The sequence below is a fragment of the Eschrichtius robustus genome, chromosome 15, assembly GCF_028021215.1.
Source record: "Eschrichtius robustus isolate mEscRob2 chromosome 15, mEscRob2.pri, whole genome shotgun sequence".
NCBI classification, from domain to species: Eukaryota; Metazoa; Chordata; class Mammalia; order Artiodactyla; family Eschrichtiidae; genus Eschrichtius; species Eschrichtius robustus.
This window is the reverse complement of record NC_090838.1, coordinates 55,291,616-55,314,969: the sequence shown is the minus strand read 5'-3', so window position 1 is coordinate 55,314,969 and position 23,354 is coordinate 55,291,616. Positions and strand designations below refer to the sequence as shown.

General features: G+C 42.1%; 1 protein-coding gene and 1 long non-coding RNA gene across 3 annotated transcripts in view; one reads left to right on the top strand and one right to left on the bottom strand.

Annotated features, from left to right (window-relative positions):
• Positions 1–6,129: 6,129 nt before the first annotated feature.
• Positions 6,130–11,049, top strand: LOC137778090 (uncharacterized). Its single transcript, XR_011076734.1, has 3 exons — positions 6,130–6,336; positions 7,277–7,321; positions 10,557–11,049. It is a non-coding gene; the product is annotated as an uncharacterized lncRNA (long non-coding RNA).
• A 1,038-nt stretch (positions 11,050–12,087) lies between these two features.
• The window catches only part of AFTPH (aftiphilin), a 63,357-nt gene continuing 52,090 nt past the window's right edge, over positions 12,088–23,354 (bottom strand). For both annotated transcript variants that reach the window (XM_068564333.1, XM_068564334.1), the window contains 2 exons: positions 19,749–19,872; positions 12,088–13,193 (listed from right to left, as the gene is read on the bottom strand). In XM_068564333.1, coding sequence (XP_068420434.1) covers positions 13,064–13,193; positions 19,749–19,872 — 254 coding nt within the window. In that variant the 3' untranslated portion in view covers positions 12,088–13,063. The remainder of the gene's footprint in view (positions 13,194–19,748; positions 19,873–23,354) is intronic.

The window sequence follows — 23,354 nt, the reverse complement described above, 5'->3', positions numbered from 1 at the left end:
TGGACGACCCCTGTGACTTTGATGCAGAACGGGGAACGAGAGTGAGTGTTAACCTGGAGATCATCCCCACTTCCACAAGCCACCTCTCCGGGCTGGGGCTCCAGAGGGGAGGCAGTGCGATGGGGCCGGACTGTTGGCCGCCACGAGCTCTCCCTCAGGAACATGCTTCTGAGCTGAGTGGCCTTCTAGATTCCCACTGCCCCTGCCCAGCGTGACCTCCCGCCCCTCTCAGTTCCCCTGATTCTTCCTTGGCTCTCAGCCTTCACAGCAGGAGGTGTGTGACACCCAGGGTGACCTTGGGCCACTTGCCCAACCTCAGTGTCATCACCTGCAGAATGGAGATAACACAGGAGATCCTTCAGGGGGTGGCTGTGAGGCTCAAATGCGATAGCAGAGCTTGGGGGCGTTGCATGGACACACGGACAGGCAACCAGCTCCTCCGGGTTTAGATCTGGTCTGCTGTGGGCTTTTGGGCAACTTATTTAACCTCTCTGGGCCTCAGTTTTATCATGTGTAAGATGAGATAAGAATAATAGTGCCTATTTCATAGGACTTTTGGGGGGATTAAACAAGCTAATACACAGAAAGCTCTTTGAATAGTGTCTGCCACTTACCACGTGCTAGGTAAGAGCCAGCCATTATTATTATTGTTGTTATAGGGTTTAACACCGTACTGTGCATATAGGAAGTCCTCAAGAAATAACTTAAAAAAAAAAACCCAAACCCAAACCAAAACACCCCAATCTGCCTTCTCCCTTTGGGCCTCATCTTCCCAATCAGCCTAAGCTCCTGGATGGGATGGGGAAGCAGCAGGAGTTTGACACAACTTGGTTGATTCATGTATCCAAAAAGCTGCCAGGTGCCATCTCTGTGTTTTTCTTACCCTTTTGTTTTTTTTTTTTTTTTTTTTTTTGGTGGCTGTGAAAACTGATGGAAACTACGGACCCTCTCCCCAGAAAGGTGCTCAGAAGCAAACATCACAATGTGTTGCACAGACTTTCAGGGGATCCCTGACCCCCGCTGAGGACCAGGGCAAGAAGCCCCTCTCTAGGTGACACCCTCTCCCATGTCTCATTTGTTGGTTTTACTCCAACAAAACAAAAGCTGGTCCTCCTCCCTCACCCTTCAGTGGGCGGTACCCCAGCTTCTACCCCAGCTCCCAGCCACCTTCACCCCCCGCCCCAGGCCCCCTGGCTCAGCGCCCACTCCAAGCCGCAAACCTTGGAGAGGAGTTGAATACAGCACCTGTTCGGCATTTGAGGGCTAAAAAAGAAAAAGAAAAAAACAGACTCAACTTTAAAAAAAATCAGACAGAAGGAATCATCCTCCAGGCCAAACACCATACTTCATGGGGCTCTTATTCACTGAGTGGGACTAAATGATATTTACAGCCAAGAGGCCCTGGACTCACCTAGATGAGCCATCTAGGAGTTGCCCAAACGCTGGCAGCAGAGTGGAGAGGGCAGGGACGACCCAGACAACTGGCAGGGGGAGATTTTATTGTTGTTGTTCACAGATGATGGGATTTCTTTTCCCCCGCTTAATGTTAAGTGTAATTTCGGAATTATAGTACATGTTCCTGGGAAAATGATAACTTCAAACAATTGTTTCCTTGAGGCCAATTGTGTGCTTGGAATTGGGCTATTTGCTGTGGGTGGTGCCCATTCATTCATTCATTCATTCAAGGTTTAGTAGGTGCCTTCTTTATATGAGAAGCTGTTCCGGACATCCGAGATACAGCCACGAACAAGGCAACAGAGTTTCCTGTCTTAATGAAGTTTATAGTCTTGGCAGGAGAGACAGATAACACAGAATAAACAATAAATAGATGTTGGGTGGTAGGTAATGTGTGCTGAGAAGAAAGTCAAAGCAGGTGGGGGCTGGAGAGGGCTGGACACTATTTTAGTGAGTGTTCAGAGCGGAGGCCTGAAGGAGTGAGGTTTGGGGAGGGTCCCAGGAAGGAAGGAGGGCCATCCACCAGGTGGCCAGTCTTGTTTGGGTTGGGGCAGCCCTGCAGGACTAATGACCCACAGGGCCAGTTCCCACAGCTGGGGGTTTCTGGATGATAAGTTTGCTGAAGGCCCCCAGTCCTCTGCTGGAACTTTTCCTGGGGCACATAGGTCCCTCCTGGCCATGGCCTTGGACCTCCCTGCCAAGCCAAAAGCACCCTCAGGGCTGTTTCTTCCTCATCCTTACCCCTCCCTATTGTACCTATGCTTTGCAGAGCCCAAAAACTTCTGCTGAAATCTGGATGAAGTTGGCAATATTTCAAGACATTGACTTTTAGGCAGGTTATACTATTTGCTATAGACTGAATGTTTGTGTTCCCCTAAATTCATATGTTGAAATCCTAACACCCAGTGTGATGGTATGAGGAGGTGGGGCCTCTGGGATGTAATTAGGTCATGAGGGTGGAGTCCTAATGAATGGAATTAGTGCCTTTATAAGAGAGCCAGAGAGCTCCCTCACCCCTTCTGCCATGTGAGGACACAGCAAGAAGACAGTTTTCTATGAACCAGGTATCAGGCTCTTACCAGAACCTAGCCAAGCTGCATCTTCGATCTCTTACTTCCCAGGCTCCAGAACTGTGAGAAGTAAATTTCTGTTGTTTGTAAGCAACCCAGTCTACAGTATTTTTGTTAAAACAACTTGAAGGGACTAAGACACTCTTAGAAGAAATATAGGGCATAGAGGGACAAAGCTAAATGACACCAGGAGGAAACAATCAGATAAATCCAGAATGTGGGACACTTTACAAGACAACTGGCTTGGTCTCTTCAAAAATATCAATGCAATGAAAAATAAAAGGATGGGAGAAGTGTTCTAGATTAAAAGGAACATACAACCAAATGGATGTGTACTCCATGAGCAGACCCTGCTTTGAACAGGTGAACTGTAAAAGATACTTTAGGGACCTTTAGGGGAATTTCAATAGACGGTTTCAAATGGTATGCAGAAATTACTGTTAATTTTCTTAGGTGTGATAACAATATTTGCAGTTAGGAGAATATTCCTTTATTTTGGACATGATGTTGGTGTGTGGAGATGACAGGTAATGATGTCCATAATTTACTCTGAAATTCTTCACAAAGTAAATAAGTAAGTAAATAAAAGCTAAGCTTTCTAAGGTTCAGAATGGCTCAAGGGAAGAGAATGAGATGCCCCAGGGGACACGGCTCACCTTCCTGGGCTTGGCTGGGCCCCAAATGCTTGACAAACCCCAGGGCGTGCACTTCCTGTGGGTTTTGGAAGGAAATGTGCAGCAGCACCTGGCACATAGTAGGTGCTTAACCGAAGTTGAATGAATGAATGGATAGTCTTTGTGGGATTCATCTCCTAGGATGGGTTCTGGCTGATCACCGCCCCCCTCCCACGTTTACATCCACCGTCCTTCAAACTCATCACAAGACAATTAAAAACATGGGCAGACTGTCAAGGATCACCTTTGAGGGAAGTGCCTGGGAGGGTCCTCTGAGGTCTCCCTGTATGATTCCAAGCGTTGCCACCATCACCTCTCCCCAAGCCCCTTCAGCACCTCCTGGAGGCCTCCTTGTGGAGCTCAGCTACTTCTGTAGCCCCACCGTTCAGGTCAAAAGTCAGTTGCTCATAATCATTTAATCATGAACGGCTGGCCTGCTGGTCCCTAATTATGTCATCGAATCAGGTGCTGCATGGTAAACAGCCCTGTTGCCCGTAAGGCTCCCAAGTGAGGTGAGACACGTTGTAGGTACCCAATAAGAACTTGGTATCCTAAATGATAATAATAATAACAATAATAATTAATAAAAATAATAATATGTAACATTTATTCAGCACTTACTATTTCCAAGTGTCATGCTAACTGTATAACAAAAGTTCTTTCTTTAATTCTCCTAAGAAACCTGTTCTGGTATTTTTTACTTTAATTCTGACCCCCATTTTGCAGACCGGTTCCTAGTTTCACAATTAGGAAGTGGCAGTGCCAGGATTCAAACTCCGGTTGCCTCATTCCTGCTTCTCTCCCAGGAACAATGTTTAGGCCACATCTTCTGTGGTCCTCGAAGGCTCAGGATTCCTTAGTCGTGGGGCTGGTGAATGCTTGAGGACAGCTGGGAAAGCCATGAGCCCCCAGGGCCCAAGAGCTGCAACTCCGGTTATTGTGTTTGTTCCCAACCAAGCTCCATGTTGAAATGATTATCCAGAATAATATCTCATGCCCCTTCTTTCACAATCCTCAGAGGCAACCCACAGGATGGTTGAAAGTCAGACAGGTTGATGTGTCACCTATGGAAGTGTCTGGGAGGACCCTTTCCCAGAGGCCAGCCTGCAGAGGTAAGTACCCTGGTTGTAGACACTCCCCTTCAGCCAGGAAAATGTTCAGGTCCCCTGGCTTTCTTGTCACTCATTTGGGGAAGGGGTTCCTGGCGGGTCCCCACTAGCATCTGAGCTAGGATAGACCATTTCTCATCTTTGCTCCTCTCTCAGGGCCGATTGCCCATCCATCTCCCCGTCAGCGGAGGTTGATATTAGATAAAGACCAGTTGTCACTGGTGGGCTCTGCCCCGATTTTCTTCCCCTGAATGCATCTTCTCAACAGGTGTCTGGTGACACAGGACCCATGAGGTCCTGCCTGCCTCACAGATGTTAGGTTCCAGCCACAAAACCAAAAAAAAAAAAACTGGGGTGGGAAAGAAGGATCCAGATTTCACTGAAAATGAGGCTTTTCAGGGTTGCTGACTAAGGAGTTTTCTTTCCAAACATCTGAAAGTGCAAACAGATTGTAAATTAAGAGGGAGTTACAAGATAGTAGCTGAAGGGAAACAACGCCTCCCTGCTCTCTGGTTGTGGCTGGTGTGGCACTGATGGGACCCAGGCAGCCAAGAGAGGTGATTAGCCCGGCAGGTGGGTGGAATGGGGCCAGGGTGCTGGGGACAGCGTTCAGGCCTCTTCCTTGAGCCAAGGGGGAGTAGCTTGTTCTGACAGGAGGTAGAACACTGGTCTGTGTCTTCTCTTGCGCCAATGAATTAGTGATTGCCACCCAGATCAAAGTTCAGGCTCCCAAGGCAACTCAGCAAAAATAAAGTGAAACAAATTATAACCCATTCAAACCAAGCTTCTCATGACCAAAGCATGAAGCCAGGAGTTGGACGGCCCTTGAGTCACAGTTCTCTGCTCCTTCTGAGTAAAAATACTGATTTCAGTGAAATGTCTTCATTCAGCTGAGGCTTGAATTTATAATGGGAGGAGAGCCCCTGGCATAGCTGTCTCTGGCAGTAATCCTGCTGGGTTTGGGGTGCTGGGGCCGTGATGGGGAGCCTGGGCCCAGAGTGGAAAAGTCAAGAGCATTTCCCGCTGCCATGACCACACCACCTCCAGACGCAACGCGGAAGCACTGCTTTAGAGAACAGAACAGAAAAAGAGGGGTGGAGAGTGGGAGGACTGTTGAAAACCCAGAGCTGGCTGGGCAGGTTTCAACGTGGAGCATGCCTTCAGGTTCCCTTGTCGTGTCACTGAGTTCAGTAACTATCAGCGTGACACCCCCTTTCAGGGATATCAAGCTTTGTCTGACGACCCCTGAGTGTGGTCCTCTGAGCCCCTCTGAGTACACCCAGGCCTTGCTCAGAGGCTGACTGTCCAGCACCATCCACTGAGGGCCCCCTCTGGGGAAAGGTCGGGATTCTGGGTTTGGGAATCTCCTACAGAGCTGTGTGCTTTCCAAACGGGGCTTGCCTGGCGGTGTGAGCTGTGCCCCAGGAGCGGCCGAGATACCCCCATGTCCAGTCCCTACTTGCTGCTTACACAAGGCAGGAATCGAGGCCAAACCAAAACAAAACAGACAGCTTTGGGCAAAATGGAAACCCCACGGGGTTGGTGTTAGCATTGGGGGGTGGCTTCAGAGCTTGGAGAATCGAGTTGGTAATTAATGGCACAGGGTATCTTGGAAAAATTCAGACAGGACTTGAGGTAGGGCTCATAATATTTGCAAGCAAAGGCACACACAGCACAGGTTCTGGAAGGATCCCTCCATTTCACCGAGGGTTTCAGCATTAACAGGTTCAGGAAGAAAACAAGGTGAAAGTCCGTCCACCTGCCAGGCCCTGTGCCAGAGACCACGGGCCCAACCGGAGCCAGACACGGTCCTACCCTCAAGAAGCTCACGGCCTGAGGGAGAAATGAGCAAACCGGTCCTCATGAAGCAAGGCCACAGGTGCCTTGACAGCCCTCATCACGCTGTGAAGCGTTCAGCCTCTGGTGTCGGACGGCCCTGGCTTCTAGACTCTTCTGCTTCCTGGCTGAGTGATCTTGGGGAAGTTGCACAATGGTCCAGGTGTTGGTTTCCTCCGCAGCAAACTGGGGGTGAGTACAGTGCAGGTACCTCCTAGGGTTCCGGGGAGGGTGCAGAGAGTGAGCCTGTGCCAAGCACGTGCCTGGCCCACGGTGGTGCTCCTAATAATGCAGAGAAGCTCGTTTGATGATAATAATGTAAACCTAGTATTATCAGAGAAGCTTGCCAAGCACCCGGGGTGGCTGGAGACCAGTCGTCTGCCGTTCGGGGCGGGCCGGGGGGGCGGTCCAGAGAGGCTCCCAGAGGGTGATGCCGCACGGTGAGGAAGAGCGACCCTGGGAGGGGGCGTTTGGGTCCCGGAGAGCAGCCGGCAGTCCCGGCAGAGCCCACTGCGCAGGGGGACAGAGCTCCCAGGTGCTCTGCGACGTGCCAAGGAGTTAAGACTTTGTCGGGAGGGTGAAGGGGTACTGGGAAGGCTTTCTGACAGGAGAAGAGCACCCTGCCATCAGCAGAAGATTAGACGGGAAGGGAGGCAAGGCGGGGAGGGTCAGCGTGGGCTGTAACAGTGGGCACGTAAGAGACTCTGGGAGCCTGAAGATGGAGGAGATGGGGATGTAGGAGGCATCGCTGGTAGGACTCCAGAACCGACAGCATCAGGGATGAGGCAGGGGAGCAGGCCAAGAGCGAGCGTGGAGTTTGGCCACCAAGGCCGGGGCGGGGGTGTGGAGGCAGGGGAGCGCAGGGCTGTGTGGCACACGGGCTTCAGTGCAGGGGTCTGGGGGCCGTCTGGGTGGGGCGATGGGGCCATCAAATGCTGGTGCAGAGCTGGGGGAGGGGCAAGGGTAAGGATCTCCAGCAAGACTCTTGGTTACCTGTTTGGGCTGAGGAGCCATATGGGAAACACTATGTAGGTGACCAGAGTGGCCCCTTTCCTGAGGCAGACGCAGCACTGGTGACATTCTCACCCGCTGACCCTTGTGAGTTTTCATGACCCTCGTCACTGACCCCCAGGAGAGAGACGACAACACCGGAGAGGCGCGTGAGCGTGGTCAAAAGGTGAGTCCAGAGGTGAAAGCCAAAGGAGCCAATGTCACCATTCACAGTCAAGTTCAGGGTATAGATAAGGGGTCTGTCGTCCTTAAATCCTGATTTTGGAAAACTGAAGGAAGGGAACAGTTGTTGAAAGAGGTAAAGTTAAAATAAAATAAAATATTATTATATGAAGTGATATGAATGCTATCCTCAGAGATAGTCCCCCTGAAAAGATGAGGTCAAGTGACGGACAACTGAGGCATGAGATACTCGGAGGGCAACCTGAGGTTTGTGGACGTTGGGTGGACTTTCTGACTTAGTATACTGTCAGGAAGACAATCGTTTTTCCCACCATCAGCATTTTATCTGCATCATCAGCGATGGAGTACTGACCTGGATGAGTGATGATAATACAAAAGTATTTATTGAGTTCTTACTATGTGCCAGTGACTCTATGGATTATCCTCATTTAACCTCGCATCCTGAGTAGAAGTCATTTTATCTCCTACTAGTTTTATCACCCTTATGCTTCTTTGGGAGCACTAGGGCACAGACATTATCAAGCTGGATGAGGGATTGGAGATCATGTGTAGAAATGCTCAGGATACCCACAAATTGCCACAGGCAGAGTGTGAGGGATTTGGCAAGGCTTCACCTGTTCTTAGGATCCGTGAGCACGATAGAGAAACGTGGGTGTCGCTGTGCTGGGAAGATGTGTGCTGAGTCTTCCTGGCTCTCTGCGAGGGGAGTTGCAGGGATTTGTACTGGTCAACGTCTGGGTCGGTGATCTGGATCATAAAGGTTATTTATCAATCTGCAGATGACAAAACTGAGGAAGGAGGGACAGACTACATGCTAGATGGTACAATAAAGATTTGATGAGAGGGACAGGCTGAAGTGATCATCCAAAGCTAACAAAATAAAGTTGTAAAAGGACAAATGTAGAACTCTGTTTTCAGATCTAAAAACTCAAGTACACAAGTAGATGATAGAGAAAATCTGGCTTGATGGCAGTTATGGGGGAAAAGGCCGTGTATACAATTTAAAGAGGCAACGTTGTTGCCCTATACAATAATGCAATTGTAGGCTACATTTTAAAAAAGTGTCTAAAATAAAATAAATATGAGCCCTTTGCTAGTGATGAAGCAACATCTGGCCCAGTCTCAGGAGCACATTTTAAGAGGAACTTTGGTAAACTGGAACAATGTCCAGGGAAGGATGACATATATGGGAAAGGCCTGGAAACCATGTCATCCTGGGAAACCTTGTAGAAGAAGGGGACAGGGAACATGACAGTGGTCTTCAGTATTTATGGTAAAGGGATTAGGTTTATCCCGTGAAGCTTGAGAGGGGATGGCTTGAATCAACAGGAGGTTATGGGGAACCAGGCTTCCACTCAGTAGAAGTCCTAAGAATCAGTTCTGGCCAACAAAGCACGTGTCTTGGGGGGCAAGCGACCTTGTGAGATTCTGAGCACACGAGAGGTCCCTGCAAATGTTCAGGCAAAGGCTGGACTGGCTGCCCATTCAGAGGGGAGATGCAGGAGGGTGTAAATGAAAAGACCGAGAATCGGGAAGCTGGATTCATGTCCTGCCTCTGGTTATAGATGAGTAATGTTGTGAAAGCCCATTTCCTTTTCCAGGCTTCAATTTCTTCAGCTCTGGAAGTTTAATCATCATTGGCTTTCGACGTTTGGTGGCAATGGAACCCTTTTATCAGATGAAATCTTCTGCAAATCCCCCTGCTCCCCGTATAAGCCCAGTGTGTTACTAGTGGACACGCCCGTGACTACAGGGCTGAGCTCTCCTGCAGTGCTCCTCCTGGAGTGGTTTGCAAAGCACTGGGCCAGCTGAACTTTCAGTCCTAAAATTCTGATTCTCTTAAGGTTTCTTCCTACTTTTGCTTTTGATTCTATAGATTCCACCCCCTCATTTTATGCATCAAGTACCTGTGACTTAGAAAAGGGGTTTATCCAAGATCGTACAGGTGATTGGTGGCAGAGCTATACTTAGAACACACAACTCCTAGCTTAACCCGCTGCCCCTTCTACCTCACCAGGAGGCTCCCTACTTCCACCCATGATTTGTCTTAGCATCTGTGCCCCCAGAAGGTCCCGGTAAACCTGAGCTGCCCCCTATTGATTCTTTACCCCCTTGGAAAAGCACCAGGAAGGCAACAGATCCTGTTTGAGGCATTGCTGCAGCGTGAGACAACGATCCCAGATTTCATTTCGTTGTGTTATTACTTTAGCTCCATGAAATACTGTTTGTATGGACTGAGAAGTGAAAAACAGGAGTGACTCAGGCTTCCGGTTGTCCTACGTGATCTGTTCTCTCCTTCCTTACTACTAGAGTCCCTTTTAGATGGCCACCCAGAATAAAGGTATTCCCCAGTCTCTTTTGCAGCTAGATATGGCATTGCAACTAAGTTCTGGCCAATAGGTTGGAATTAGAGAGACTTATGGAAAGTGTCCTTAGCAGGAAGGAGCATGCCCTTCGCCCATGATGGATGGAATGCAGACTTGGTGGCTGGACCCCCAGCAGCCACCGTGGACCATAAGCTAGAAACCATGTGTTGATAAGGGTGGAACAGGATGGTAAGAGCTTGTATCTCTGATGAGCTTATGAAGCCTCTTTACCAGCCCCAGACTGTTCCCTCATGTTTTACAGGCAAGAGAAATAAACTCCTAACGTTGAAGCCACCGTTACCATTTTCCATCAGCTGTCATTGAATATAAGAGCAGCGTTATTTCATACATCACTAAGAAAAAGAAACTACTGCCAATTAAACAGCTACCTCATCCAGCTAACCCATTCCAACTTCAGAGAAGTTCGAATGTAGCAAAAGGATGAGTCTTATTACATGAAACGCAGTATTTTTGGTTTTTGTTACTCATAGCCAAGCCTAATCCTGATTCAAGAAACATGAGGGAGCAAAAAGACAAGTTCTAAATAAAGAGCATGACAATCATGTAGAGGGAAGAACAAGTCTCTATAAAAGAATGACTCATAAAAATAGTAGTGACACATGACTCAATTTAGGGAAGTTTCTCCTATAACTTCCCAGTCTGGCTTGAATTAACTGGGGAATTATGTATGGCTATTTGGATTTGGCCATCAAGTGAGATGAGACTCTAGGGGATGAGTGGGCTGGTTTTAAGATGTCAAAGACCCAAAGGGGATTGCTAAGCCAGTCTCCATTGTGTGTGATTTGGTTTTAGGGTCTCTGACTCCTTGGTTTCTTCTCCCCAACTCTGCAGGGTCCTCCTGGCTGACTTTGAGAAGGACAAATGGGCAGCTGCTGCCAGAAGCAGCTGATGACCAAGACAAGCTTGCAGCCAACAGGCTCTCCCTTAGCTGAGTTTCGCATGGAGATGCTCACGGCTTTTCCCGCACCAGCCCTGCTACTGCTTTCCAGTGTAATTTGAGCCTTGATCTGGTGCAAAGCTGAGCACTTTTGGTCCTCAGGACTAGAGCCCTGACCTTAAGCTATGGCAACCCAGTATTAATGTACCTGAGTGATTAAAACATTAAAGGCCAATATGACACACGAAAGGGAAAGGGAAATCTGGCTTATTGAAGATTGGCTATAAGATGGACTACCCACTTTGTGTGTCATTAAAGCAGGGGCACTTTCATGAGAAATGCCCACTTGATCACTTTTAAATTATAACACAATAACTTATTTTAAGTGATCCTATCTCCTGCGACTGCATCTTGAATCTACCGGGACACCAGGGGCCTTTATAGATTTTGCGGACTCTATGCTCTGGCTATCGTTTATTGACGGTCTCCTGTGATAGATGTTTTACATCTATTATTTAACACATCAACCCCACAGGTAGGTGGTTTCATTCCCATTTTTAAAGATAATATAACTGTGGCTCAGAGAAGTTGATTAACTTTCTCATGGTATCACACACAGCTAATAAATGGGCTCTGAACCTAGGTTGATGAAGGCTACCATTATCATTTAGTTGTAATGGACTGTAGAAGCAGCCCTTTAAAAGCTTCAGTTACTGAAACATGTAAAGGTCTGCTGAGGAATACTTTTATCCTTCCATTCAGAAGGTCCACTGGGCACTGAAGACTTGTGACTATTCTGAAGGAAAGCCTTCTCTGAAAAAAAAAAAAAAAAAAAAAAATTTGGGGAAACGGCAGGAGATGGACTGGATAAGCATTCTTGCTCCAGGCCTTACTTAAATTACACTCAGGCAACTGTTCCAATGGCCCGTGTAATAACCTGGCAACACAGGAACCTCTGTCAATGACAGAGGTGCAGAAGAGTTCCAATGGAACATTCCCATGGCCGATGAGGTGGGCTACTGTTGGGCTGATTGCCTGTTTTTACTGAAATACGTCATGTGACTTTTTGCTGAGGCAACATCTAATCTAATAACAATATTTTAAAAGTGCTTTTAAGAAATTTTCTGCTCACCTTAATTTCATGCATATATTTCCTTGGGAAGAAAAAAAATTCCCTACAAATCCCTATTTAACTTTGCCAATTCTGATGAAGATACATTACAATGATCATGGGAATTTCTTGTATGATCTAATGTTCTACATAAAAACAGCTCAGCTACTTAAAGGGTTGATACAAATTCTTATGGGTGAGAATCTAATTCTTCTTGGTTTTAATAAACTGGAAGCCCTACCAAATGATTTCCTCTGGATTGAAACACATTAAGATGAAATAAAACTTAACGTTCAAATTCATTACGTTTTCCCTCAGATACCAAAGTACAGACACCAGGCTAAATTTCTTTTAAATTATTTTATTTTTGTGTAAGCTAAAAGGAAATTTACACACTGAAATCTCAAAAGACCTTGGGCATGCACATTAACCTTGTTAGAGGTTCCTCTACATGTCTCTTTTTTTCCATAGGAATTTCCCCAAACATTTAAAACCCATAGTTTTTACTGTATATACAGCCTAAACCATAGCAATCTATGATTATGTCATTTTACGCTGTGCAAAATCCTCAAAAAATAGTGGTATGATAGAACAAAAAGATCAGTAACAAGTAAATTTCATGGTAAGACATTCATGTAATTTGGTCCTTCTCTAAACCAAACTGATTTAAAACAGACAGACACAATCTCTTTAAACCCCTTCAATCAAGTTCTGATAATGATCCACACCCTAGAACAAAAGAGCAATCGATGAAAGTACCTTGCAAAAGGTCAAACAGCAACAGGCCAGACTGAAAAGATTAGAAAAGAGCACAAAAATGGTAACAAAAGCCAGATCTGAAACAAACCCACCACACATAAAATTAAAAAAAAAAAAAAATTTAAACAGGGACTTGGAGCTTATTTATGAGAGCAAAAGTAATTCAGTGTATGATGTGAAAAACTAATAGGACAGTCAATGCAATCTGAAAAGACTGAAGGGGACTTCACAGACAGTGGAGATTTGACTTTTTAGTTTTCATTTTTTTATTTCAAAAGTTTTGTAAGAAGGACACCACCAGTGTATTTCACAAAGACATAAATGTATACACCCCAGCAACACAAAAAGAATAAATCTTCAAAAATGTTCACCCCGATTATTTACATTTGTTTCTAATATAAATTTAGGACTTCAGTATGTAAATAAATATACATTACTATGTATACCTTTCTAGTGCGGCTTACCAACAAATCAGCTGAATTTTTTTTTTTTAAATTAGAGCAGGTATGCTTTTGATGGTGGGGAAGGGCTGGAGGGAAGGAAAAGCAATTGAAACCGTCCAGTTCACGTCAGTCATCAGTCTGCCTTCTCTTAGGAGCTTGTGGAAGGTGTCAAGGTGGTTGGGAACATCAACACCTTGGCATGCATGAACGTCAGGTCAGGAAGGCTGGCGATCACCTTGATGGCTTCTTCACTCAGGTGTTCTTCTCTTTTCGGTTTCCTGTTGACAAATGAAAAAAGAGAAGTGTGTTAAAGTGACTTTTGTTGTAGGTCAAACGGGAGAAAATCTACTCTCAAGTTGGACAGCAATCTGTGGGGACTTGAGTTCTCTTTCCCTCTGCCAGTCCCTGAACCTCGTAATACCTTTGTGTTGAGTGCTTCCTGTGCCAGAGGCCAAATCTCTTACAGAGATTCACACTGAATTTATGTATGTTCATTACAGTTACGCATGTACATAGACATTCACATGTACCTATGCACAGCTCGCAGCTCTATTTAAGCTTAGAAGCATCTACCTAGGCATACTTTTGAAATGTTACTAGGGAACTCCCTGGTGGTCCAGTGGTTAGGATTCCGTGCTTCCACTGCGGGGGTCACGTGTTCAATCCCTGGTCGGGGAACGAAGATCCTGCATGCTGTGTGGCGCAGCCAAAAAAAAGTTACAAAGCAGAAATATAATGCTGAAGCCCTAGTTAATAACACTCTGCCCAACTGGATTTCCCCCTCCCCCCTGAGAAACTACCAAAGTTGCCTCAACATAAAGCAAAGTGTCTGGCACAGTCCTTGTAAGTCATTTTAACCTCAGGCTTTCTTCAACCCCAAAGGGGAATTCCAGGACAGAAAGCCCTCAGCTCAAAAACACCCAGCCTCTGCCCCACTGGGATGCAGCTAGATGGTAGGTCCAAAGGCCGCAGCACTAGGGCCAGCTACTCATGCCGAGAATGCACCCGGGCAGGAAGGACTCAGGGAGAGGGGAAATCTCGAAATCTGTTGGGTCCTATAGATGAAATGCCCCTAATATAAGAAGTGAGCAGCGTGTCGACACAGGGAAGAAGAGCTCCTGCTGACCCGGGTCTTCCCAGCAGGTGAGCCACAGAAAATGCCAATTGAGCCTCGAATGTGGCTCAAATTGAGCACGTGATTGTAATCCAATCTTTATTTTTTCTAGGATGTTAAATATACTGAAAGGTAGCTGCAGTCATAAAGATTAATTTTAGATCAAAGTAATTTAAAATTGTTGACTCTAAAAGGCCCAATTCTCTTTTATGGTAAATGATAGTTGGTACTCTATTAGGTGTGACACAAGTTATTTCTTCCACCTAAGTATTTTCTTTGTCCTTGGGATGAGGTGCAGGAGGTCAGGAGATGAAACAAGAAAAGAAAAGATAGATGCAGGTCTTTGTTCTATACCTGGACTTTTCTGTTGTTACCACATTTAAGTTCAGGCTGAAATAAAAAGATTTTACGGAACGACTGAAAAATCAAACATCAGACTTTTAGGACCAAAGTTCTTCAATATGGGGGTCAGCTTCAGGCACACTGAAACCATCAGTAGATCAACCAATACTGAACTCAGTTCCAGGGTTCCTCAGAAGAATGGAATAGCGCTCCAAATTTTTTCTGATTAAAATCTACATTTTTAATTGCACTTAAATCTTGGTAAAACTATTAAGTGGATGGTTGATGGGAAGTTGCCTATCTGCATCATTCCAAAATAAAACCAGATAGTTCACTTTTTAGTCTCAAAGTGAAAAACTGGAAGACTACATGGGAAAGGGCAGCATCTCACCATGGTCAGTCTTAGCATCACTCACGATGGGGTCAACCAGACATTATGTGTCTTCTGATGCGATACAACACCTATGATGTATCCCAGCCAAAAGGTTTTACCTGAATCCATCAAACCTTTAGATATAATGTCCAGTTCACAGGAAATAAGGGGAATAGAGAAATATTTGAAAACTACTTGAAGGAAGCAAATGGACAAATCCACAGATTGGGATGTTCTGCAGGACAAGTGGACCAATCTTTTCAACAAGCTAGTGTTATTAAACTGAAAAGCAAACAGAAGGGATGGGGGTAGATATACTAGGTTAAAAGTGACTTAGCCATAGCAGCTAGGTACAATAGTCCTAGATTGGATGTTGATTTGGAGAAAGCAGAGAGAAAGGACATTGTTGGGGAATTTGAATACATATAGCCTGGGTATTAGATGAAATGAAAGTTTACTGAAATCAATAGATGGAGACCACTGACTGCAAGGGAAGGCTCAATTCCGTATAGACTATAAAATCTCCTTTTTGGTTAAAACAACACCCATATGTGTATATTTGCAAAGATAAACATCTGAAAGAATATGCACTAAGGAGTTACAGTGATCTGACTGGTAAGAATGTGATACTTTCATTAAAAATTTTTTGTCTATTTTATAACTTTCTACTCTTACTGCTTCTGTAAAGATAAAAAATTATTAAAAACAGTAACCAGCAAAATTGCACCTAAATGGACTTCCTCATTTGTGGAGTGCAGTTGGGGTGTGGGGAAGGAGAACAAGGAAGAAGTTTTCACCCAAGGAATGGTTGGTAAATATTATTCTAGAGTTTCTACCAATTGCCTTATTTCAGAGACACTACTTGAAGGCTGTCTGAAGTTGTATTTAAAAATACGAAAAAGTTTACATAGTTCATAGTTTGTGCATTTATCTGTAGTTGCTATGCGTTGATGTGATCTAGTTTTCTTAGAATATAAGAAAGAAGAAAATGCTTGAGGGGAATTTGAAAATAAAAAGTTACATCATGACCTTTCCTCGAAGCCAAAGGCAGTGACCTAATTTTGATTTATACTCTCCCTAGTTAAGATTTATCCTTTTGGCCAATGCAGTACAATTAAGAGTTCAGAAATAAACCCATACATTTATGGTTAAACTGATTTTCAACAAGAGCGAAATGGGGCAAGAACAGTCTTTTCAACAACCAGTGCTGGTACAACTGGATATCCACGTGCAAAAGAATGAAGTTGGACCCCTACCTTACACCATATTCAAAAATTAATTCAAAATACATCAAAGGTCTAAATATAAGAGTTGAAACTTTAAAACTCTTAAAAGAAAACCTAGGTGTAACCCTTCCTGACCTTGAAGTAGGCAATGGTTTCTTAGATATGACACCTAAGGCACAAGCAATGAAATATATATATGTACATATTTATGTACACATATATGTATATCTATATATAGAGATATATATACACATATACGCATATATATAGGGCTTCATCAAAATTAAGAAATGTTTGTGTTTCACAGGACACTACCAAGAAAGTGAAAAAACAGCCTGCAGAATGAGATAAAATATTTGCAAATCCTGTGTCTGATAAAGGTCTAGTATGCAGAATATGTAAAGAGTTCTTAACAACAACAACAACTTCCCTAAAGAAGAGATACAACTGGTCAATAAGCACCTGAAAAACTGCTCAATATCATTGGCCATCAGGGAAATGTAAACCAAAATGACAATGAGATATCACTTCAAATCCATTGCGATGACTATAATCAAAAGACAGTAACAAGCCTTGTGAGAATGTGGCGACATTGGAACCCTCAAACTTTATTGGTGGAAATGCAAAATGGGGTCACTGCTTTGGAAAACAGTTTGGTAGTTCTTCAAAAAATTAAACATAGTGTTACCATATGACCCAGAAGTTCCACTCCCAAGAAAATTGAAAGCATTTGTCCACACAAAAACTTGTACATGAACGTTCATGGCAGCACTACTCATAACAGTCAAAAAGTGAAAACAACCCAAATGTCCATTAATTGATTAACGGGATAAGCAAAATGTGGTATAGCCACACAATGGAATATTATGCAGCCATAAAAAGGAATAGAGAGTGCCAATACATGCAACAACTTGGCTGAGCTTGAAAACATTACGCTAAGTGAAAGAAGCCAGACACAAAAGGCTATATAATGTATTATTCTGTTAGTATGAAATAACCAGAATATGCAAATCCATAGAGATAGAAGGCAGATTAATAGCTGCCAGGGCCTGGGAAAACTGGCATATAGGGAGTGACTGCTAATGGGTACGGGGTTTCTTTCGGGGATGATAGAAATCTTCTGGAATTAGATAGTGATGTTCTGGAATTAGATAGTAATGTTCTGGAATTAGCGGTAATGGTTGTACAACCTTGTGAATATACTAAAAGCCACTGAATTGTACACTTGACAAGGGTGAATTTCATGGCATGTGAATTATACCTCAATTAAAAGGTCAAAAAAAAGAAAAGTAAAAACCATGCATGCCTTTTGGCAACTAGTCCTCTGGCCTGTATAATCTTCAGTTAGAGGTCTGTGGCTAAAACTAGCTGGCTACCCACTGATTAAGATTAGGAAGTAATTTTTCTCTATATTAGAAAAGGTAAGCAAGAAGATGGAGCTATTTTAAAACTGAGAACTTGCATTTCTTTAAAATAAGAAGTCACTTTCACAACCTATGTTTAGAAAGTGAAGAGCACATGTACTTTCTCTTACATATGCAAAGGCATTTGGAAGAGTATGGGATGTTGTTTGCTACATGGCAAATTTCCTCTACCTAGACCACTGTTTCTTAACCTTTTCTTACCCTACAGTTCTTCAGTGCTTTTTCACTCTATCTTCTGTGTATTGACAAAAGCCAAGATTTTGCTGATGTGTACACTTTAAATTTTATTTTATTCAAAAACAAAAACAAAAAATGAAGCAAAACCGAAAAACAACAAAGATGCTTAAAATTCCTTTGGAATTATGCCACCCTGCCTTTCTCTTCCCTGTACAACTGAGAATCACTCATGGGGGCATTTTACAGTATTACCTTCTAATTATAAGACTTGTGAATATTTGCACTTCTCATCACTTTCAAATAGTTAATTCCTCCAAAGAGAAAACACAAAGTTGACAACTTGTTTTCTTTGCAATTTATTTTGTTTTAAATGTGAAGCTGGACATGTACCAGAGACTAATTCAATGCAGTTACAACACTGACCCCAGGATACACACTATAGTTTCAGTTCATTCCAGAATAGTACAGAATAAGAGAAAAAATGAAAATAACTTAAAGTGGTAGGAGTTGGAAGAGTGCCCTAGTGTACAGAATGTTTTAAGGGTGAGTTGAAAAGTTAGGAGAGCAAGCAAGTTAACAATGTGGCTTAGAGCTCCTCCTACTGGCACAAAGAATGAATTCTCACCACCGGGACTTTCAACACTACTACAGTTCACTCAGTGAGACTGCAGAGGGAAAAAGGTGAGGAAACACTAGGACTGTCCTTAGAAAAGGTTGTCCAAAAAGCAGCAGGAGAAAGCCCAAATGATAAAAGCATCAGTTTTTTGTTTGTCTGTTTGTTTTAAAAGCCATTAGCTTTTGGTTAACATATATAGAAAAAATGGATGAGAAATTTGTATAAGGAGAACATTAATTTGAAAATATGATTTATTTGGAAAGAGAAATTAGAAAGCAAGCAAAAAATCCACACTAGCTTCATTTACAAGCAAGTTCACTTAATAGGAGGCTTTAACAGTGCCGGGTAGTGTTACTACAAAGAAATAGGGGTGATAAGAACAAGGGAGAGAATCTGTGGCTAAACAAGAACGTGCAGGCTACAAATCCATTCCCGGGAAAAGTTCAGGGTAGCCTTAATTATAAAACAAATAATAATGGATTTTCATGATTATAAATATTAATTGTATTAGTAATAATAAATATCTGCTGAACAGATACCTAGGCACACAACACAGTTTTAAAGGTGATGTGACAATTCAAGCCAAAGTTTTAAGACAGGTAAGCATTTATTATTTGCAAGGAAAACACGGCTTTATTAAATGGATGTTTTTCTACAGAAGAATTGATTTCAAAGATAAATCGGAATTTGATGTGTGAGTGGAATGTATTTAAACAGGGGAAAGAGCTATAATATCTCTGCCTAACTGGCCAAAAACAGGTAAATATTTTCACTTTAAAGTGCTGATGAATCATAGATTTGGTGCAGCAGAGTTGGTGTGCCAATCAACCAGTATTTGGTCTTGCAGCAGTGATTTCCTGGTTCATAATGATTACCTTCTTATTAGAAACTGCCTTATTCTTATGGCTAACATGTCAAAGCAATGGATTACTCCAGTGCTTAATTATGTAAAACAAAAGGTTTCCTGAATCCTGCACACAACGCCCACATGACATTCCTGTATCTGAGATAACTGCTTTTCTAAAGGCCCTGCCCCTGAGGGGCTCCCAGAAAGCTTGTTAAAAGCAAGGCTTCACGACCCAAATCAGAGGTGCTACACATCAGCGAAAATTCAGAAAATAAAACAGTGGCCATTCCCTACTCTCTCTTAGCCCAGAGGTGAAAGGATCAGCCTAGGTGACTCTGGGAGCGTGAAACTGGGTTCCCAAAGATGATCATCTCAGTAGTTATGAAAGAAAAGGGGGAGCATTTCCGTAATGGCTTTATGATCTCCATTCTTTTATCAGATTCTGCTCTACAAAGTTGGGTGTAGGGGTAGGGAAGGAGAGAAAACATCTGTCAGCCCTTTCCAGTCTCTCATGAAATAGCTCCGCTCTAGTAAATCCATAATTAAACATAATTTGATACTATTTTCTGGAATTAGGCATCTATTGGTTTTATAAATGTAAAGTGAATTTTAATATAATATATTGAAATACTGCCAACTTATGTGCTTTCCCATCTGGGCCACTTTGTTTAACACAGAATTCAAAATTAGGGTGTAATAAGCACTAGCTTTTACCTGGTAGATGTGCTTGTCTTCTCTACTGTGGACATGAGTCTCGCAAATGCATCAGTCACTTTGAGGCTTGAGGTGGAGATTTCCAGCTTAGAAGTTGTTAACTCATACAACTCTGGATCCACACCTTATAGTATAAAATGATAGTCAGTGATGGCACGCTGCAATGGGTACTCAGCCACAATCCAAGATGCAAAAGGCAATTACTCTGTAAACATCTGAGTCTTTATAAGCACAACACATCTTTAGAACACTGTAATATTGCATTTATTTTTTAAATTATAAATTCCACTCTTCGGAGTTTTTATAAAGTAGGAAAATACTCTTAAAATTCCACTTTGGTGTAAATATAGCCTTAATTAATCTAACGTTTATGTAGAAGATACCATCAAAATACTTCTCAAAAATTCTATCTGCTATAGAAAACTCCCTAAATTTTGTATTTGTGACATGAAGGTTATCAATGCTTTATAAATAGAATGCACATGATTTGTTACATAATATGGCACTTCAATTTTTAAATTGACTGATTTAACCTCATTTTTTGAACCTCCCTTTTCCCTTACCTCCCTGACCATTTGTCCTCCATTATTTTCGTCCATACCCCCAAATTTGTAAGTTAATATAAAGTCTCAGATACAGTAAATGATTTGGTTTAAATATATTCTGACTATCTGAGGACATGAAATATTACCCAAAGTATCAAACTATTACTAAAGAAAAGTTATATACCACATTGTTCTTTCTTCAGGTAAGAAGTGGGGAGGGTAAAATATTTTCAGAAAAAGTGAATAAAAGCACTACTTTTGAACAAAATGAAAACTGTCTCAAGGGTTATACTTCTATTGTCTCATAGCTGAACCTAGTGGCTAACAGTTCAAATATCTTGTTAGAAAAATTCAAAACAAAGCTGAGTTAGAGGATTAGATTTATTGTAAAATCTATTAAAATCCTTCCCATCTGACTTCATTAAAATATACATGCATATTTAAAAACTTCCCTTGAACATTAATTTATATCAAATATGATGACTACAAAAAACAAGGAACAATTAAATATTTTCAACTCAAGCTAAGCTTTGGAAAATAAAGATAATCAGATAAAAAATTTTTAATCCTACACTCTCTTTGGTTTTAGCAAATTCAGTAGTTTCAGGGTATAATAGAAAAGCAGACTGTACGTACAAATGCCTTATAGCTTCATCAATTTCTACTTATTATTTCTAAAAAAGCCCTAAGATCTGTAGATAAAATTGTATATACATGTACCATATCGATATTAACAAACAAGTTTCCTCCTTTAGGATATTTCTAGGTTAAGAAAAAAAATCAGGAACTGCCTTCTATTAACCAACTTTGTAGCTGACTAGCAGATGTAAACACAGATCTCAGATGTTTACAGAAATCATACTAGCAAAAGCGGCTTCCACAGTTACCATGTCCAACAAGGGAGGAAGGCTATAGAAAATGTTTGTTGACTCTCCCAAGTTTTTAGTATTTCATTAAGGTACAGTTTCAAAATATAATTTAAAAGGCCCTCTCTTTGTATTTCTATAATAAGTATTAAGGTTGCAATTAAAATGTAAAAATTTACAGATGCCTGTAAAGGGACCAGATGAACCCAAAGCACCTCCTTCCTCCACTATGAAAGGTTAGATTTCAAGTAACCACAAAATTTAAGTAGATGGTGAATGCACAATGCAGAGTAAACAATTGCATTCTGACTGGCAACAGAAAAGTGCTAGTAAAAATTTAGTTGGGTTTATACAATACTGACAACTTGGCTGTCAAACAGTGAAGTGGGAGATTTAACAAAAACCCTTCAACCTCCTCCAACCTCCCAAAACCATTATCACCAAAAAAAGTACTATGGCTATATTTTATACTTTTCAAAAACAAGACAACTATTTACTCTACACAAAAAACTGAAGAGTAATTTTTTTAATGGAAGAGTTTTTTTTTTTTTTTTAACAGAACCTTAATGAGGCACAGTTTAGTTACATAAATAAAGCTAGCCAACCAAGTTCTATGCCAACCTCCTAAGTCTCAAACACAAAATAATTAAATAACCGCAAGCTAAGACAAAATGACTTTCCCAGAAACAAGTCAGAAAAAGTGCAAGCAAGTGGTGAAATGGAATACTCAGGAAAGTGTTGACACCTGTAGCTTGATGGTAAGTTTTAACAAAACCCAATAGCAATAAAACAAGCCAAAGCAAATTTATAGTCATCAGGTTTACACAGCAGCTAGAGTATATTAATGAAAATACGGAAGGAAAATATTTAAAAGGTTCCAAAGTAATGAGGACCGCCATTGACCATGCTAATTTCATTTCCATTACAGCTCTAAGCTTCTGAAACTGCTTGCTCTTCTCAAAGCTGTGTATGTATACTGAGCCTGGTTTATCAGGTCATTTCTGTACTTCTTTATACGGTCAGATGATTTGTGCTCTTATGGGTGACTTTTAACTGAGTTTGAAATGTAACCAAAAATTAAATTTAAACCAGACACCCAAAAATAGTGACCTCATTTTAATTATGATACAGTCCATGACAAAACAAAGCTGAGGGCAAATTAAAAATAGGAGCTTGGTAATTCATTCTTGGGATTACAGTAATAAGGAAACTGATACACAAGTTTTTGGGTTTCTTCCCCCCATTAAGTATTAAAAACTAATTAGCTCACCCAGGTCATTCCATAGCTCACATGTATTTAGAAGTAATTTAAATAGTGAAATATCATTTTGAAGTCAAAACCAGACACATTAGTTTTTCATATGCTTGTAAAATCTTGGAAACAATGAAAATGATAACCAGGGGATTAGATATGCGGAATCCAGTCATTCTACAAAACGGCCTTGGAATGTCCTTATAGCACAATCAGATTTCCATAACCAGCTCTTGGAGGAGGGCATTCTGGGTCCCAGGTTCACCCTTAGCTGATTGTCTTAGTCTCCCCCATTTCCCATCATGGCTCCTAAATTGCTAGAAGTGGGTGGCAGGGTTATCTAGCTGAACAAAACCAGCAGATTCTCAGGAACCAGGCTGGCTGTCTAACTGATCCTAGTGGAGACTGAGAGGGACCCTCCCTATGCATTCTGGGCATTGGCATCTACATAGCACCTCAACAGCCGTCTGGTATCAATGGGCATGATTACCAGATCACAAGTTGGGATGACAGGGAGTCATTAAAATCATATTAAATAAAATGTAAACATAAAAATGCCATTATATTTTAATCGTTTATTCAGTTAGAAAATGACAAAGTACATTAGGCCTTTGGTCAATGAACTGAACTTTTGCCAGGCTGAACATTAATTTAACAGGCACTCCAGTAAGTTTTAATTTCTAGCTTTTAGTATCTCATAGCAATTATTTTCTATTATTACCTTTAACATTTTTTTTTTTCTCCATGGAAAACAGTAAACTTTCTATTCAAGAGCTACATAAAAACAGTAATAATTCTATGTGGGACTATATAACTAAGTGTTAGACTCCAACATTTTGGAACCTAATTATACATTTAGCAGCACTAATGAACAACTAATTGAATGCTAGAATTTGTAAAAGGTTCTATTATCACGGACACTATAATGTAAAGTCATCTTTGT